General features: G+C 38.8%; 2 protein-coding genes across 2 annotated transcripts in view; one reads left to right on the top strand and one right to left on the bottom strand.

Annotated features, from left to right (window-relative positions):
* The first annotated feature begins 1,060 nt into the window (after positions 1-1,060).
* TEFM (transcription elongation factor, mitochondrial) lies at positions 1,061-6,345 on the top strand. The gene is made up of 4 exons (XM_082860297.1): positions 1,061-1,121; positions 2,362-2,825; positions 3,961-4,110; positions 4,944-6,345. The coding sequence occupies exons 1-4, from the start codon at positions 1,091-1,093 to the stop codon at positions 5,379-5,381; spliced, it is 1,083 nt and encodes a 360-aa protein (XP_082716423.1). The 5' UTR covers positions 1,061-1,090; the 3' UTR covers positions 5,382-6,345.
* Positions 6,346-8,802: 2,457 nt separating this feature from the next.
* ATAD5 (ATPase family AAA domain containing 5) overlaps positions 8,803-18,871 on the bottom strand; it is a gene marked incomplete at its 5' end in the record, with an annotated part of 35,536 nt that continues 25,467 nt past the window's right edge. The window contains 9 exons of the mRNA XM_082860525.1: positions 8,803-9,108; positions 9,215-9,373; positions 9,832-10,697; positions 11,197-11,378; positions 13,626-13,806; positions 15,445-15,509; positions 16,189-16,282; positions 16,773-16,906; positions 17,138-17,314. Of these exons, the coding sequence (XP_082716651.1) occupies positions 9,030-9,108; positions 9,215-9,373; positions 9,832-10,697; positions 11,197-11,378; positions 13,626-13,806; positions 15,445-15,509; positions 16,189-16,282; positions 16,773-16,906; positions 17,138-17,314 (1,937 nt within the window). The 3' untranslated portion in view covers positions 8,803-9,029. The remainder of the gene's footprint in view (positions 9,109-9,214; positions 9,374-9,831; positions 10,698-11,196; positions 11,379-13,625; positions 13,807-15,444; positions 15,510-16,188; positions 16,283-16,772; positions 16,907-17,137; positions 17,315-18,871) is intronic.

Raw genomic sequence — 18,871 nt, forward strand, 5'->3', positions numbered from 1 at the left:
GGAGCACAGCCCCTCACTGCCCCTTTGATAAACTATCCCAGTGGAGATGTTTTGGGCTGTAGATTAGAAAAATCACTAGCTGGGGCCGGGGGCAAGCACAAAGGCATTTACTGATTAGGCTCCATGATTAGGAGCGAAGGTCAGCCACCTGAGTAGGGTGTAGGAGAAGCAGGGACTGTTCCAGCAGGGTGTGTACAGAGAGCAAGAGAACAGCCATCCTGAGTGGCCTGATCACACAACCTCCCAGGTTCAACCCCTTATGGTTGCCTGTCCCTTGAGAAGATACACTAGCTTCCAAATACACTTTGCTACTAGGCTCTTTACCTCCAATCCAGCCTCACACTTCAACATATGCCCAAAATTTTAGAAACACACCTCAAATCTGACTCTACAAAAGCCCCGGTGGTTTCGAGTTACCTTGTGGAACTATTCAGCTGATCCATTCTGCATTCGAGGCCCAGCCAAATTTGGAGCCAGCCTCGGCTCCCTCCATCTCTTCCAAATAGCATACTTTCGAGGCCCAGTGTCAAAGCCACCTCTTCCTACCTCTCCCTTCCTTGAAGGCTGCCTTCACACCGTTCCCCCCTTGAGCTCCTGAAACACCACCTCGCACCTGTCCCAGTTATTCCATTTTGCCTGGTGATTTGGTTATGTATGTTCCTGCCCACGCTCCCCCACCAGACTCTAGGCGGGGCCCCAATAGGAGCTCATCAATCTGTATGCCTAGATAATAAACCCAGAGAGTCTCCCCAAAGGAGGGATCTTGCCAACTACAGGCTAAAACCCGCCCAGGCGTTCGCTCACCGGCAGTCACGGGCCGGAGAGGGCGAGGCCGTTTCCCGTATGCAGTGGAAGGAGCCTGCGGCTCACCCGTGGGCTCCGGATCCCGGCACAAACCCGGCCGGCGTCTGCCCAGACGCGCAGCGGAGCGGCTGCCAACAGCCCGGCGGGAACAACCTCGGGCCGGCCGGCACGCTGCTTCCGCTGGAACCTTTCTACTGAAAGGCCGGGCGCTTTTGGGCGAAGCACGCAGGAACCGGAAGTTAGTGGAGGAAGACGGGCGCGGGACCCTACTGCTTTAACGTGGAAGATGAACCTCCCTAGTCTCCTCTTGGCGGGAGGTAGGGTGCCTGCAATACTGGGTGAATCTCCCGTCTGACATTAGCCCCTGGTCCTGGAGTATTTTCCCCTTGGGTCCCGTGTCCAGGTCTCCTTCTTGGAGTCCCCGCTGAGTTGACGGGGCGGTTCTGGTCGCCGAGCCTAGGAGCGATTGTGCTTTCTTCCCTGGGTTAGGGGTCCACGAGCGACTCCTCGGACTGCGCCGAGGGCGGAGGGTTCAGAGTCCAACGGCTGCTTGCTTGCTTCTGGATGCGTTATTGTTCTGTGGCCGCAATGTCAAAGTTTCCATTGGTTTTACAAAGTTGCTCTTTATATGGTTTTTCTTCTTTGTAGAAATATAGTCATGGTAGAAATCTTGAAAAGTGTACAAAAGAAAATAAAAACCGCCCTTAAACCTACCACTCAGCTAAAACATTTATTATAAACGTATAAAAATTGGTTTTTCTCTTTATTTTTGGCTGCACCATGTGGCTTGCGGGATCTTAGTTCCCCCACCAGGGATTGAACCCTGGCCCTGGCAGTGAAAGCAGCAAGTCCTAAACCACTGGACCGCCAGAGAATTCCCTAAAATTTAGTTTTATTTGGATCCACTGGATGAGAAAGAAACTATTGAAGATAAATATTGTTAAAAAGATCTATTAATTGGAAAAAGATTTCTCTAAGGTTAAAAATTTCAAAAACGTTAAGCAGTTGAAATCATTTTTTAAATACATGTTTCTTGGACATAAAATAAGATTTCTAGGTAGTAAAACCTAGGCGTTATCCATAGAAATCAGAAGGTATCTCTTATGGATATGATCCACTAGTTCTTTCTTTCTATTTGGCTGCGTTGGGTCTTCGTTGCTGCGCACGGGCTTTTCTCTAGCTGTGGTGAGCGGGGCGCACTCTTTGTTGTGGTGGGCGGGCTTCTCATTGCGGTGGCTTCTCTCGTTGTGGAGCACGGGCTGTAGGCACGCGGTTTTCAGTAGTTGTGGCTCGCGGGCTGTAGAGCGCAGGCTCAGTAGCTGTGGTGCACGAGCTTAGTTGCTCCGCGGCATGTGGGATCTTCCCGGACCAGGGCTCGAACCCGTGTTCCCTGCATTGGCTGGCGGATTCTTAACCACTGCGCCACCAGGGAAGCCCCACTAGTTGTTAAATTATAGGAAAGTCAATGTCACTTTGCAAAGGCTCTGGTTAGGCCACAACTAACGCTAAAAGGAACTAAGACGTCTCAACTTACATTTTGCTAAAATTTCCTTTCAGGGAGGTGGAGATGTTTTCCAGTTCCATTAGGGTTCTCCTTATTCCAGGGCCTACATAATTCCTGCTGTCGGAAAAAATCCACTGCACCAAAGAAAATTATTCCCCATGTTGATTTTTCTGATGAAAACGCAAAGGAGTCTGGAAAGGCACTTGACAAGCTCTTCTCTTCAGAACAGCAGGCTTCCATCTTGCATGTGTTGAATACAGCGTCTAATAAAGAACTTGAAGCTTTCACATTGCTTCGTGGAAAAAAGTCCCTCAGTATTGTAGAGCACAGAGAAAAGTTTGGGCCATTTCAGAATTTGGAGAGTTTAATGAATGTGCCCTTGTTCCAGTATAAAACCACCATTCAAGTTTGTAACTCCATTCTTAATCCAGAGACTGGAGGGAAAAAAAGGAAGTTACAGGAAAATCGGCTCTTGAGAAAGCTCATCAAACCAGAAATAGGAAGAGAGAGACTTAAGGTATACTCTTTTTTTCTTAATGCGTCTTATACTGCCTAAATATTTGAGAACCAAAGCACTATTCTGGGCACCAAGACGGGGTTCTTCAGGCAGATTATAGTTTAGTTGGTGGGCCCAGAGATACACATATAAATAGATAATCTATTATATGGTTATTCTCAAAGAATGAGATGTACAGGTAGTAAATTGGCAATTTAGAGGAGAGAACTGGGTTGGGGAATCTTTACTAGAAGAACTCAGCCTGGATCATGGAGAGCTAACTAGGCTAGCAGGAAGAGGAAGGCATTCTAGGAAGCAAGGACAGTGGATGTAGAGAAGTAGGTCTGGGCAAGACTTACTTAGGAGGAATGTTGAGAAGATATATGGCTGTTTTCCTAGGCTCCTCCTTCATCTCACATATTAATTCTACTCCTATTACTTCTGATCTGTTTCTTGTGCTTCTTCACTGTGACCTAGATTCTTAGTACTTTGTCGTGCAACAGGTACCTAACACAAATCCCCACCTCTAGTCTAGATGCCTCCCGTCATCTTCCACACAGCTGTCCATGTTCTTTCTGAAATGTATATCTCGTGTTACACCTGAATGTTGTATGCTTTGGTGGCTCCCTGTAGCTCTCAGGATAAAGGAAGTTACTTTTTGCAGAAATTTGCCTACCCCTCTGCCCTTTTCCCACTTGCACTCTTTATTCCACTGCCTGAGTGAGAGGTGTCAGCCTGTATTTGCAGACATCTGGGTGAAATAACTCCCCGTTTACCATTTTACTCATTCTCCTAGTCCTCCAATAAGTCTTCCTGACCATTCCTCCTCTCTACAGTGTAACTTGTATGGTGGCATTTCTTATAATATATGGTTATGTCCCTTGTTTCCCAGTATCTAGCACATTCCCCAGCAACATCTGAATGTTTGAATGCCTACTTTGAGCTAGTTGCTGAGAACAAGTAAAAGTTCTGTTTAACAAGTAAAAGACTGCTACTGGTTACCTTTTAATAATAATTACTCTTTAACAATTCTTAGTTCATAAACTGTAAATATATTTCTATTAATAAACTAATTTGGATTTCTGAGTTTGTATCTTAAATTTTACATCTGTTAAAATGTTTACACTTGTAATTAAACCAGCCTTTTTTGTTCTAGGCAATTAATAGTATTGTATCCATTGTTTCTGGTACTCGAAGAATTGCCTGGGCTCACCTTGATCGTAAACTGGCAGTGCTGGACTGGCAGCAAACTGAATACTGCCGATTGATGAAAGGAACATACCTATCGTCGGTCTATTTAGAAGAGGTAAGGCAGTTACACCTCCAAATCCCTACCTGCTAGAGCTCCTTGTGTAGTCTTTTAGTCCTAAAAGGAATGAAATAAGATAGTAAGGATGGATTTTCTTTGGGTACTTATTATTCACCCATTCCTGTATTTTCCATCACTTACAGTTTTTTTAAAATTGAATCATTTATTTTAAGAAATGCCTTATGAATCAAAGGCAGATCCTGAGAAAATCAGTGGTAAAGTATATTACTCTAAATGTTAAGAAACTTCATTACCATATTTATAAAGCTTATTCTTTTTTCTTATTTTTATTTTTATAAAGCTTATTCTTCAAACACTATTACTTATTGTCTCATTTAGTCTTCAAAACCTGGTGAGATGGGCAGTAAGTAATGATCATCCTGATTATATCTATGAAAACTGGTTCGATCAAGTATATGATGTGATTAGTCAGTTGCAGAGGTGATTGATTCTAGGCTAGTTATTCCAACCCTATACTCTACCCTAGAATTTTTTAAAAGCTAAATAAGACAATTGTGTCTAATCTTAAAGCCAATATAATTTTTAGGAATTATGAAGCCCATTGTACAGATGAAGAAACTAGTAATTAGGAGGATTAACTGACTTGTTTTAGCTCAGCTTGTTCCTACTAGAAAGAACTTGGCTGTCCTGACCCCTTCATAAAATGCTTTTTCAATTACTTCAAAATTGTCAATAGCAATATTATGTAAGTTATATATTTAAAAAGTAGAAGTGGGACAGAGAGGGGGCCCAAACAATAAAACTTAATGAATTATTTCTGTTCACTTATTTTATCTTCCCTCCTTCCCCCCCCCACCCAAAAAAAAAAGATTTCTTCAGTTATTTCAAAGATGCCTAAAGCCGACTTCTATGTCCTGGAGAAAACAGGACCTTCATTTCAGAACTCATCTCTGTTTCCCATACTATTACATTTTCATATCATGGAAGCCATGCTGTATGCCTTGCTGAATACAACTTTTACCCAGGATGGCCATCATCAGGTGCTGAGCATGAATCGAAATGCAGTGGGGAAGCACTTTGAACTGATGATTGGTGACACACGGACTAGTGGAAAAGAGGTAGTGAAGCAGCTCCTCTCAGAGTCTGTACTGAAAGAAGAGCCTCGGGTATTCTTCCCACTAGATAAGATAGTCCACTACAGACAGATGTTTTCATCTACTGAACAATACAGGGTAGAAGAGTTATATGATTCATTATTACAAGCTATTGCCTTTTATGAATTGGCAGTTTTTAATACTGAATCTTAAAATTCTGAGGTTAGTATGTTACATGTTCTTAATGTCATATTAATTTATATTTATTAGGTCTGAAGTTTTAAAACCAACTGTTTTGAACATCCGTGTTAATGGAGAAGAAAACATAAGTTTGAGTGTATTTAGATGTTTCAAGTCAGACTTTTGGCTACTGAGTGGTTTACACAATAATAAACCAAGGCTAAATCAATAAATATGAGATTCTGTGCCTTTTGGGTTTAAGCGTTAAAAAATAGGATGTTCCCTAAACATCCAAAACAAGAAACAAAGTTATCTTCCTTGAAAGGCAAATGCCATCTCTACTAAAGGATTTGCATTATCTTCATACTGTTAAAATAGGGAATAATGATTTTTCTGGATGGTGCTCATCATGGGAATAAAGCTAAATATAACTGATAACACAGCTTGTAGAATCCTCTTCTTACTCTGAAAGTACAATGGGGTTTGATGCACTGCCTCCAGAAGGGAGTTTTCATCAGCTCAATCTATTAAGCCCAAAACAAATAAGCTTTAATAGGCTTTTTTTTGGCTGCACCATGCAGCATGCAGGATCTTAGTTCCCCAACCAGGGATTGAACCTGTACCCCCTACAGTGGAAGCGTGGAGTCTTAACCACTGGAATGCCAGGGAAGCCCAATAGGCTCATTTTTAAACTTTGAAATTTTTTTTTTTTTTTGGTCTGCATTGAGTATTCGTTACTATGCGCGGGCCTTTCTCTAGTTGCAGCGAGCAGGGGCTACTCTTCGTTGTGGTGCGTGGGCTTCTCGTTGCGGTGGCTTCTCTTGTTGCGGAGCACGGGCTCTAGGTGTGCGGCCTTCAGTAGTTGTGGCACACGGGCTCAGTAGTTGTGGCTCGTGGGCTCTAGAGAGCAGGTTCTGTAGCTGTGGCGTACGGGCTTAGCTGCTCCATGGCATGTGGGATCTTCCCGGACCAGGGCTCGAACCCGTGTCCCCTGCATTGGCAGGAGGATTCTTAACCACTGCGCCACCAGGGAAGCCCTAAACTTTGAAATATTTTACTTAACAGACCATCTTTTGAGAAAAGTAGCACTTTTTTCCCCACATCTCTCCATTTCCATTAGATTTGCCTTAGTTCAGGCCCTCATTATATCTCACCTATACTGAACCCAAGTCTCTCTGATGTCAAAGCATTAAGTCTTTTCTTTCCTTTAATCTAAAAGTGAAGTATACTTGTTGGGAAAAAAAAAATTCAAATAATCAGAAATCTATAAAATACATGGAAGTCCTCCCTTCCAGCACCTCCAACTCCCTAGGCAGTCTGATGTACACTCTAGACTGTGGCCGTGCACATGTAAATCTCTACATATGTGACTGTATACGTGAGCATCTCCACCTTGTAACTGTTGTAGATACCTCCAAGTACACATCTGAAATCATTCTCTTTCCTCCAGACCACGTCATTTGCCATTGTTTTATACTTTAGTAAACAGTTTCACCAACCATTCAATTGTTCATGCCAGATGTGTGGCATTCTACTTCTCAACATTTCTAGAAATAGCTGTAGTGAAATGTGTCCAAATTAGACATTTATAGGAAGATGCTAAGTACTGAAGAGTCATCAAAATTTGGTTACTTTTATCACAAAAGTAAATCTTAAGTCTTACAGGAACCTTTAAGAATTGAGAAAATATTTCCCAAAATTATGCTTAACCTTAAAAAAAAAGATATTAAATGTGTCCCTTTTAGGGAGGAAAATACCCCCATTATTTCTTGGTTCTTGATCATTTAAATACAATTCTATGGAGTTATTTTACTTTGGTTCCTCAATTGATGAGGATTATCCGAATTTTCTAATAATTAAAGACCAAATTAACTGGTAAATGCTCTACAGGTAGTGGACTTTTGCATTCAGTAGAAAATAATAAATCCATATACTTAAAAAAATGCCTTAGATGTTATTCTCTTTTGTACAGGGACAAAACCTATAAGATATAGACTATATCCAAGCCTATACAATATCCATATTTACCCAGATGATTACATCTGGAACTCTCTAAACATTGCAGTCTTTTAGCTTTAGCCTTTAATTAAATCAGTGTACTATCAATACAAGAAAAGGTAGGTTGAACAAATAAGAGGTAAAAACATTTTGTACACAGGTATACATCTGTTTTTCAACTGTACAAAATTAGGATCCTTATCTTTTGAAGTAAAAATTAATTCACCAGATAATGTAACTGAATATTAAGCTAATATATAATATAAACACTTGAAATAGGAAACTATTTTCAGATACATCTGATTGCAAAAATGCTTTTAAGTGAAATGTGGTATTTTAAAATCTTGTAATTAAAAATATATACTTTCTCCAAAAATATAACCTTAAGTCAAAATGGCTATCATGTAGAAATCCTAGGGTAGAATCCTTTGTTACAGTTTCAGTGAATAGCAGTTTGTCCAAAATATTTATATTATCATTAATATCTTTATGAAATAAAACACCAATGATATAAAAATACAAGAAAAATGTACAAATGATTTGAATTGTCAAAATATACAAGATATCACATTTGTATGGTTGCTAAAAAAGATTTACGAAAACTACAATTCATAATCTTGATTTCACCTTGTCAGCGTTCAGTGATTCACATGGTAAAAATATACTGGATGAGTACGCTAAAAATAATTTTATCAGGAAGATCTTACTTTTTGAAATTTCTTTCCTAGGAAGTTTGCTTATGTATTATACATGCTATTTTGTATTTTGGATTGTATAAACTTATTTTTTTTTATTTATTTATTTTGGCTGTGTTGGGTCTTCATTTCTGTGCGAGGGCTTTCTCTAGTTACGGTGAGCAGGGGCCACTCTTCATCGCGGTGCGCAGGCCTCTCACTGTCGCGGCCTCCCGTTGCGGAGCACAGGCTCCAGACGCGCAGGCTCAGTAGCTGTGGCTCACGGGCCCAGCTGCTCCGCGGCATGTGGGATCTTCCCAGACCACGGCTTGAACCCGTGTCCCCTGCATTGGCAGGCAGACTCTCAACCACTGCGCCACCAGGGAAGCCCTGTGTAAACTTATTTTTAAAAAAGATTATCACCTAGGTGATTCACATTCACAGCGTGGATTAAGGGTCACCAGAAGGGGAAAAATTATGGATTAGTTTAGCACTGAAGCACCTTTAGAAATATTCAGTGAACTCTACCTTCTAGAAACAGCTCACACACATACAAAAATACTCCAACAACGCTAAATCAGATAATACAAAAAAATTCAAAAAACCCCACCACTACCACAATTATAAATACAATTTGTAATTTTCATTTTAAATATTTACACACTAATAAGAAATATACAAATAGTATGTTTTAAATGTACATTAAGAGAAATAAACTCTTCCATGAAAATCACTATAAAAATGTCTCTTGGGCTTCCCTGGTGGCGCAGTGGTTGAGAGTCCGCCTGCCGATTCAGGGGACACAGGTTCATGCCCTGGTCCGGGAAGATCCCACATGCTGCGGAGCGGCTGGGCCCATGAGCCATGGCCGCTGAGCCTGCGCGTCCGGAGCCTGTGCTCCACAACGGGAGAGGCCACAACAGTGAGAGGCCCGCGTACTGCAAAAAAAAAAAAAATGTCTCTTAAGGACCATGTAAGAATCTGTACAAGGCACTGTAAATGTAGGATATTAAGGGAAGCCAGCTGCCAAAGTATTCATAGTCTCTTTTGAAATGTTAAGATGAATTCCTTCAAGATAGTGCAGGAATCTGTCAAAATTACAAGGAAAAACATACTTTAATATTAATAGTTCCATCAGATGAGAATATTTATCAATCTTGAAATAGTTATGTAAAATGTTTTTGTAGAAACTACCTTCTTTTACTTTTTCCTTGTTCTTTTAGCTTCTCAGTCTTACAAATGTTTCGCAGAGTTGGCAAGTATTCTATTATACTAGCTTGTCTATTACCCAGGTTCGGAAGAGATCGGCTAGAAAACACACTTTTGATGACTGCTATCCTCTTCCAAGCACTGCTGTAAATTAAAAGTAATGCATTATTTTTTGATTTTTAATGCCCAATAAAAATGCAACAATCCCAAAACCAGCTGCTGGTCTCTGCTTCTCCCTGCTTCTGGTCTAGACTAGATTAACTGTATTCCAGATTCACTTTCTATATCATTTTCAACACATCAATCACTCCCATACTGAAAAGACTTTAATGGCTACCTGCTGTCTGCACAGCAAATCCAGACCCCTTCCCTGTTATCCAAGAGTCTCCCAAATCTAACCCCCACCCCAATCTCTCACTTTTTCTTCCCAGCAATCAGGCTGGTCTCCTTAACTGTCTCATTAGAAGCTACATTATTAATATGAAGGGCTTACCATGATCAATAAAGCCAGCATTTCAAAATTAGTAAGAGAAAGAAACTAATAATTTCCGCTTTATCATTTATTATTGAAAAATAAAAAGTAAACAGAAGTCAAGACTTACTCTAAATTAGCTGCTGACTGACTGAAGTGTACATTGTTGCGCTTTTGCGAAACATAAAAAGTAAGTTCTTTTGTTGGATCTCTTCCTACTTTCTTGCAAGAATTCAGGGAGGTTTCCAATGCTTTTGAAATAGTAGAAGAACATTTAGTAAAGCTGAGAGCTTCTACAGCTGCCTTTAATTCTCCAGAGCTTTGAGAAGTCCATCCATCACTACTCTCGAGACTAAACTCATCACAAAGTCCACTTTTAACCTTTCCATTTGTCCAGCCAAAATCATTTTTACCAAATTCCCTATGTTCCCTCACATCAGTTAAAAGGGCATCTAAGAAGGACATGTTGTCCATGAACTCGGTGAGAGAATTTAAACAGTGAGAAACAAGGACAGAATATTTCTTTTCTGCTGGTGTTTTAGGAGAACGGGGAATAGATTCAACGTTTGACTCTAGACATGTGTTTAGCTTCTTTGTCTCTGGATTGCTTTCTTTATCTCTAGCTTTGCTTTCTTCTGAATTTGGAGAAGATGCAGAGGAAAGCCTAATAAATTCATCAGAAAAGTCCAATTCGGTGTCAAATAAGTCACTATCATCTAAAATTACCATCTTTTTCTTATGTTTCTTTTTTTGTGACTTTTTCAATGGCTTCTCTCCTTCAGAAAGTTTCCTAGCAAGACATTTCATATTTTTTGTTGCTGCATTGGTGTCCACACTTACTGATGAACCAGAAAAGTTTTCTGTTTCTGGAATGATATTAACAGGTAATGGTAGAATGAACTCAAGATTACTATATAAGAAATCTACATTCCTCATTTGGAATTCTGTAAGAAGCTGGATGAGCTTATGCCATTCTTCCTTTGTTCTGATTTTGTGCTGAAAAACAATATTGAGTAAAGAAATGTCATAACAGTACATAGTCTGAACATTTTTCTACCCATATGAATATAGTGTCATTCCTATCTATTTTCAAAGTAATGAGTCGCTAACCCTCATAATTTTATTAACCTACACTTCCCTAATACATCAAATAGTATCATGAGTCTAAAATATTTAGACTGTTAATTTAAAAAATTAAATTCTCTAATAGTATATACCCTAATTCAATAATTAGAAGCTCATTTGCTTAAAAACTACTGTTCTGAAATTGTCTTTTTTTAATCTGAAATATTTCTAAGTTCTATTCTAAATTCTATAATATACATTTAGAGCAAGGCCTATGCACCATTTGTCAAAGTGGTACAATGTGTTAAAATCAGAAATCTGAAGCCTGTAAAAATTACTGGTAAATTTAAGTTAACCTTAAGATTCAAAAGACAGAAGTGAGTGTTGGGAAGATGAAAAAGAACATAAATTTATTAGACATTGAAAATACCTTCAAAAATGAAAATAAGTCTTCAGATGGGGAAAAAATGTTCTTAAGGCCAAACAAGGTCTCAGCACAGCCAATGTCACATTTGGGAAGGTCTGTTGGATTCCTTTTACTATTTTTAGCATTATTTTTGGAATCAGGGTCATCTTCAGAGCAAACAAGTTGTACATTTCTGCTATTTCCTCCTACAAAATTAGTAAAAGAAAACCTTAGCTATCCATATTTTTATCAAATTGTAGCAAGCAATTATTTAAACAATTATTTAAAATCCAAGATCCTTTGGCATTTAAAAAAAATAAATTTATTTATTTATCTATTTATTTTTGACTGTGTTGGGTCTCTTTGCTGCGGGCAGGCCCTCTCTAGTTGCAGCCAGCGGGGGCCACTCTTAGTTGCAATGCGCAGGCCTCTCACCGTCGTGGCCTCTCCTGTTGCAGAGCACGGGCTCCAGAGCACAGGCACAGGCTTAGTGCCTATGCAGCATGAGGGATCTTCCAGGGCCAGGGAACCCACATCCCCTGCATTGGCAGGAGGATTCTTATTAACCACTGTGCCACCAGGGAAGTCCCCTTTGGCATTTTTTGGACCTAACCCTCATTTTGTTATTCTCCCCATATGTATCTAATTCATAAAGCGTACAATACAAACATGATTTCTACACAGGTTAAGTGGGGCTGGGGTGTGGGGTGGGCTTACAAAACAATCCAACAGAAAAAAGAGCAAGGACTGGACAGGCAAGTCACAGAAGAAACACAAATATCGAATAAACTCATAAAAAGATGTACAATTTTACCAGTGATCATGGAAATTAAAATAAGATACCATTCATTTTTCACCTTCTAAATTAGCAAAATTAAAAAAGATATTCACTGCATACTTTAACAACAAACTGAAGATGACTTAAATGTCACCTAGTAGGTAAAGGTTAATTAAATTACGTTACATCCACTTTATATTATGGAATAGCATGCAGCTGTGAAAAAGAGAGGGCTAGAACTATACGTACTGACAATAAATTGTGAGGTAAGAAAAAGCAAATAGTTTAACAATACATACAGTATTGGTTAATTTTGCTAAATAAGTAGGTAGCAATATTTGTATATGCATAGATAAAGGTCTAACAGTAGCTACCTTTAAGAAATGGGGCAAGATCTTTTACGTTTTACATTATATACTTCTGTATTGTCTGATTTCCAATGAGTGTGTATCTGTGTTTTATTTTTAAGACAGGAATGAAATGCATTTAAGATCTTCAAGAAAAGAAATAATGCTAAAGTTCTTGGTATTGCATTTTATAACCAGTAATATGGTGATAGTTATTAACTATTTTGTTTAAAATAGGATATTTTCCATGTCTTATTTATCATATTTACTTCTAAGAAATAGTTAAAACTGCCAGCTTAAATTGAATTAAATACTTTGAAAAAGAATAAGATATTAGGGCTTCCCTGGTGGCGCAGTGGTTGAGAATCTGCCTGCCAATGCAGGGGACACGGGTTTGAGCCCTGGTCTGGGAAGATCCCTCATGCCGTGGAGCAACTGGGCCCGTGAGCCACAACTACTGAACCTGTGCGTCTGGAGCCCGTGCTCCGCAGCAAGAGAGGCCGCGATAGTGAGAGGCCTGCGCACAGCGATGAAGAGTGGCCCCCGCTCGCCGCAACTAGAGAAAGCCCTCGCACAGAAATGAAGACCCAACGCAGCCAAATAAATAAATTAATTAATTAAAAAAATAAGATATTAAATTTTGAACTAATCAGAAAACCAATAAGGGATTAATATTACAGAACTTCACCTTTTTTAAAATTAAATATTTGTATATTTCCCAGAGCAGGATCTGTAACTACAGAACTGTGACTATGGAGCATGGAAACCACAAACTATGAACTTCTTCAGGGAAGGAACCATGTCTTATTCATATAAACACAGGACCTGGCATGGAGAAAGTCCTCAGTAAATGTCTGTGACTTGAATTAGGTAACAGTGACTGAAGATTGGTAAGAAATAAAATAAAGCATTTCTGAAATAATAGAGTTCTTAGGAAAGAGAGAATTATAGGCTATTAAGGAAGCTGAAAAGGAACTTACAATACAGTCATCTAAAAATAATTTACATATGGAAAAATTACCAATACTTATTTTTTTAATAAGTGAAAAAAGGAAGTTGCTAAATAATATAATTCTATTTGTTTATAAGCAACTATGTTTATAAATGTACAAGTAACCATTTGTTCCAGGTTCAGTTTAATTGTATTTACCCACATTTAATGCTTACAAAACTTTTCATCAACTAAGTTGATGTATGTATGTTTCTTTTAATATTAACATGATACCTCAATGCTCAAAATTTTTATAATCTTTCAAATGTTTTGGTACAGAATATATTTTAATATAGGATCCCATTACAGAAATTTCTTTTACAACAAATAAACTTACGACAAAAAGATAATGGCCTTTCTTCTAAAAATCCACCTCCACTTCTAATCCAGAATTGTAAGTAAAGGATACTTTTTCTGATGTCACAAGTATTTGCTGTTAGCAATGTTACAAAATCTTTTACATCGGTTCTAAAATTCTCAGTCAAGCAGATCATCTGTAGGTAGCTGGCAACATTTAGCTGAGAGAGAGTGAGAGAGAGACAGGAGGGGAGAGGTGGGGGTAGGAGGGAGAGAGACACAGGAAAGAAACATGGTCAACTGCAGAGTTAACAGAAATACATCAATAACATCAAAAAGCAAGCCAAATTTTGCTAAGATTCACAATATTTTAAGCTCTTATTGAGAATGATCTAGAAAAATATAAAGGAATATGGTACCAAATTAAAAGCATTTACATAAACTTCTTTTATTAACTGTATACAGTCTGAGACAGCAAGGAAAATTTTATGGGAGATTCTCCAACCTGAATCCTGAAGGCAATTTTATTAAACCTTAAGAAAATCCCTTAGGGGGCTTCCCTGGTGGCGCAGTGATTGAGAATCTGCCTGCCAATGCAGGGGACACGGGTTCGAGCCCTGGTCTGGGAAGACCCCGCATGTCGTGGAGCAACTAGGCCCGTGAGCCACAACTACTGAGCCTGTGCTCTAGAGTCCGTGAGCCACAACTACTGAGCCTGCATGCCACAACTACTGAAGCCCGCGACTAGAGTCCGTGATCCGCAACAAGAGAAGCCACCACATTGAGAAGCCCACGCATCACAACAAAGAGTAGCCCCTGCTCACCGCAACTAGAGAAAGCCCCTTTGCAGCAACGAAAACCCAACGCAGCCAAAAATAAAAAATATATAAATGGGGCTTCCCCGGTGGCGCAGTGGTTGAGAGTCCGCCTGCCTATGCAGGGGACACGGATTCGTGCCCTGGTCCGGGAAGATCCCACATGCTGCGGAGCGGCTGGGCCCGTGAGCCACAACTACTGAACCTGCGCGTCTGGAGCCTGTGCTCCGCAACAAGAGAGGCCACGATAGTGAGAGGCCTGCGCACAGCGATGAAGAGTGGTCCCTGCTCGCCGCAACTAGAGAAAGCCCCTGCACAGAAACGAAGACCCAACACAGCCAAAAATAAATAAATAAATAAACAAATAAATAAATAAATAAAATAAAATAAAGAATAGTGGTTATCTCCGGTGGAGAGGGGAGTGCTGCCTAAAAAGGACCCAAGGGAACCTTTGGAGGTGATGGAAATGTTCTATATTTTGATCTGGGTGATGGTTACATGGATGTTTATCTCTGTTCACATTTTTCAATTTGTGTACTTAAGTGCACTTTTTTTTTTTTTTTTTTTGCGGTACGCAGGCCTCTCACTGTTGTGGCCTCTCCCGTTGCGGAGCACAGGCTCCGGACGCGCAGGCTCAGCGGCCATGGCTCACGGGCCTAGCCGCTCTGCAGCATGTGGGATCTTCCCGGACCGGGGCACGAACCCGTGTCCCCTGCATCGGCAGGCGTATTCTCAACCACTGCGCCACCAGGGAAGCCCCTTAAGTGCATTTTTAACTATATGCAAATTTCACCTCAGTAAAGCACTGGTTACTATGAAAAAGACCTAATGAACACTGGAGTCTAGTGAAAATTTGAATACATGAATTTTGAAAAAGATATTTTTTTAAAGTAAAAAAAAAGATAATCAGAAGTCTCCTAAAATGCAGAAATTTTAACATACCCCTTAGTAACCACATTTAAAAATTATAACTAAATTTTATAATAAACCACCTTCTATATAATTGTGATATATAATTTATGCTGATCAAAATTCAAAACTTACCAGTGAAGGAGTGTTAAAATTAATTTCTTCAAAGAAGCCATCAAACATTAAACTAAATGTTGGATCTATGCGGAAAAAACATAGTTTTAAACATTAAGACCACTAAGGTACTTTCTCTAGTCATACTTTTCTATGAAAGTATTCTATATTTCATCAGTAATGAAAATAAAATATGCAAATTATGTCATTAAGGAATTGAACTTACATCTTGACTTTTTAATTAAACTACCATCTCACTTGGGATTAATATGATTTTTATCGATATTTTTAGAGTATAATCATTAACTATCAAACGGGCTATTAATTTCTAAGTAGAGTCTAACACAAACATTTTCCAACAGAAATCCATAGCAGAGATATTCTACTGAATATTTGTAATGACAAATATTAGAAAAGAATGTTATAAAACAATATATAGGGAATTCCCTGGTGGTCCAGTGGTTAAGACTCCACGCTCCCAATGCCCAGGTTTGATCCCTGGTCAGGGAACTAGATCCCGCATGCCGCAACTAAAGATCCCACACTTGGCAATGAAGATCCCGCGTGCAGCAACAAAGACCCCATGCAGCCAAAAATAATTAATTAAAAAAAAAAAAAAAAGATTTAGAAGCCTCCTCGTTTTAGGGAAAAAAACAGACTTAATTTACCAGCAGACTTCTAAAGGAACATATCTAACTAAAATTAGAAGCTTTCCCCAAATATTTTAATCAATAGTAAGTAATTGTAAAATCACTGGTTACTTACCACTTGTTGTAAGGATTACAGGCCTTTTCGTGGTTGCCATGAATGTTTTGATTGCATTCAAAAAGCCAGCATCTTCTTCGAAAATGACATCAACCTAAGAACAAATGGTTATTAAAATATTAATGTAGTAACAATACACTTATTGGATGTCAGTTATGTTATCATAACTGTTATGTTATCATATCAGTTATCATAGTAGATATACTATATGTCTATTAGAGACAGAATTTATGAATTTGTGAACAGTGTGACTTCACACCATGCCAAAAGCTTACAACGTCTTATACTATTAAAAGGGTAAAAAAATTATCAAACGTTAAAAACAAAAAAATGCAGTCACCTATAATTGGATAAGTATGGGTCAGAATAATTTCTACAAACACTAAACAGTAACTGAATTGCATTAATCATGTTCCTAAAAAATTCTTCTATGGCTGACAGTTTCATTCACTTTAATTTCAAATAGATACAATTATTCCTGACCTTCTTGGCTATTTTACAGTCCTTCATAGTAAAACATACAGTAATCTTTAGAATAAGTTTTTATCAGGAGGTATCACAAATGTATACCTCTGTAAGCCTACCTCCTCAAACAGAATGAGAGATGTTGCATTTTTCCTGTTGGGCTCCTCAGCCCCAAACTCTTTGACATTTTTGTTAGTTGTGTTTGTAGATTTAGTCTGAATAATTGGTTTCTGTTCAAAAGAATTTTTGATTCCTGCATAAATAAAACATTAATATTTTAGATAAAATCAACTTTTAACAGAACACTGGATATTTCCACAGAATAAACTCAAACTGAAATCCATTATCAAAACTGAAACAAGGTATCAACACTCCTATATATATGACCTTCAGTGTAACTGAGGTTTAATAAATAGCAATAGGAACTCATGAACTGTGATCATATTTTTATGTTATCAGGGCCTCTGTCAATTTAGTATCTTACCTTTATTATTTTCCAGAAGTGCTCCTATTTGTTCATTATTTTTTGGCTTAGAAGACACTTTAAAATAATTTGCCAAAGTTTTAGGTGGAAGTACTCGCTTTGGTCCACTACTTTGTGGTGATGGTGGAGGAAGTTTTCTTGGTGATGTAACAACCTTCTTGGGGGAGCTTAATTTTTCTGCCAAAAACAAATTTCACTTAAAGACAAATATTCTAAAAATTAAACAGATGGCAAGATTGAGTTATCCACAGTATATTTCTACCCTTACCAGTTAAAAAGCAAAGGTATAAAAATTCTTTTTCTTTCTTACATTCTCTTTCCAGTCAAATATTACTGTATTGTTAGTTATTCAACCAGTAGAGAAGGCAAAACCAATCATTTGGAAAAGATACTCTTTTCCAAGAAACATATATTCTTGAAGCAAAAATCTTCATAATCCCTTAATTCACTCTGTCTACATCTGCTTGAGGTCAGAAGAGGCTGGAGAAAAAGTGATATCGGTACATACTAAGCACATTACAGACTTTCCTGTGCAACTTCAATTTAACTCACAGTAAACTGATATTGCAAGCAAACGATATGTTTTTCTAGATATGCTATGAAAGATGGATACAAAGTTAAAAAACAAATGGCTGATGTCTACCCTTCAGAAGCCCAACAGTGGCCTGGCATTTATTCCAGAGCGTGTCCTTTGCTCCTCTCAAAGTACCCTCATTCAGCCTTTACAAGTGCTAGTTATTATCATATGGACTCAGAGCAGGATCTTCTTTATGTACCAGCATATGTGCACCATTCCATGACTGTGTCCTATTCTTTTTTAGTACCCTCATAGACCTTGCATATCATAGGTGTTCAGAAAACTTAGTGAAAATTTTGAGCTTGAAAATATTTATCATAGATATCACAATCATGTCATAAAAATAGGGCATTTTAGGGACTTCCCTGGTGGTGCAGTGGTTAAGACTCCACGCTCCCAACGCAGGGGGCCAGGGTTCAATCCCTGGTCTGGGAACTAGATCCCACATGCATGCCACAACTAAGAGTTCACATGCCACAACTAAGGAGCCTGCAAGCCACAACTAAGACCCAACGCAACCAAATAATTTTTTTTTTTTTTAAATAGGGCATTTTAACACCACAAGGAAAGAGGTGTAATCTTAAAAATATTTAGGGCTTCCCTAGTGGCGCAGTGGCTGAGAGTCCGCCTGCCGATGCAGGGGACACGGGTTTGTGCCCCGGTCCGGGAAGATCCCATATGCCGCGGAGCCTGCGCGTCCAGAGCCTGTGCTCCGCAACGGGAGAGGCCACAACAGTGAGAGGTCCACGTACCGCAAAAAAAAAAAAAAAAAAAAAAAAAAAAATTTAAATATCACTAAAAGTGGGATAACCAGTCGTTACGTATCTCTTGGCATGTATGCCAGCACCAAAATGGAAATGAATCTAATCAACCCCACCGATCTAACTGCCAGTTTGTAAGAAATACAAGGAAGAGGAATGTGTTAACTGATACCATGAAGATATAATCAGCCAACTCTAGAATGTGAGAAATTTTATGACAAATGACCCATGTTCTTCAACAAATAAATGACATGAAAAGAAAGGGTGAGGGAGTTGTTAGATTAAAAGAAACTTAAGTGACATTAATCAAATGTAAACTGTGAACCTTGTTTGGATCCTGATTTGAACAAACCATTTGAAACAGAAAACTGAAATTAAACTACATATTACATAAAA

Source organism: Leucopleurus acutus (genome assembly GCF_964270905.1).
Source record: "Leucopleurus acutus genome assembly, chromosome: 19".
NCBI lineage: Eukaryota > Metazoa > Chordata > Mammalia > Artiodactyla > Delphinidae > Leucopleurus > Leucopleurus acutus.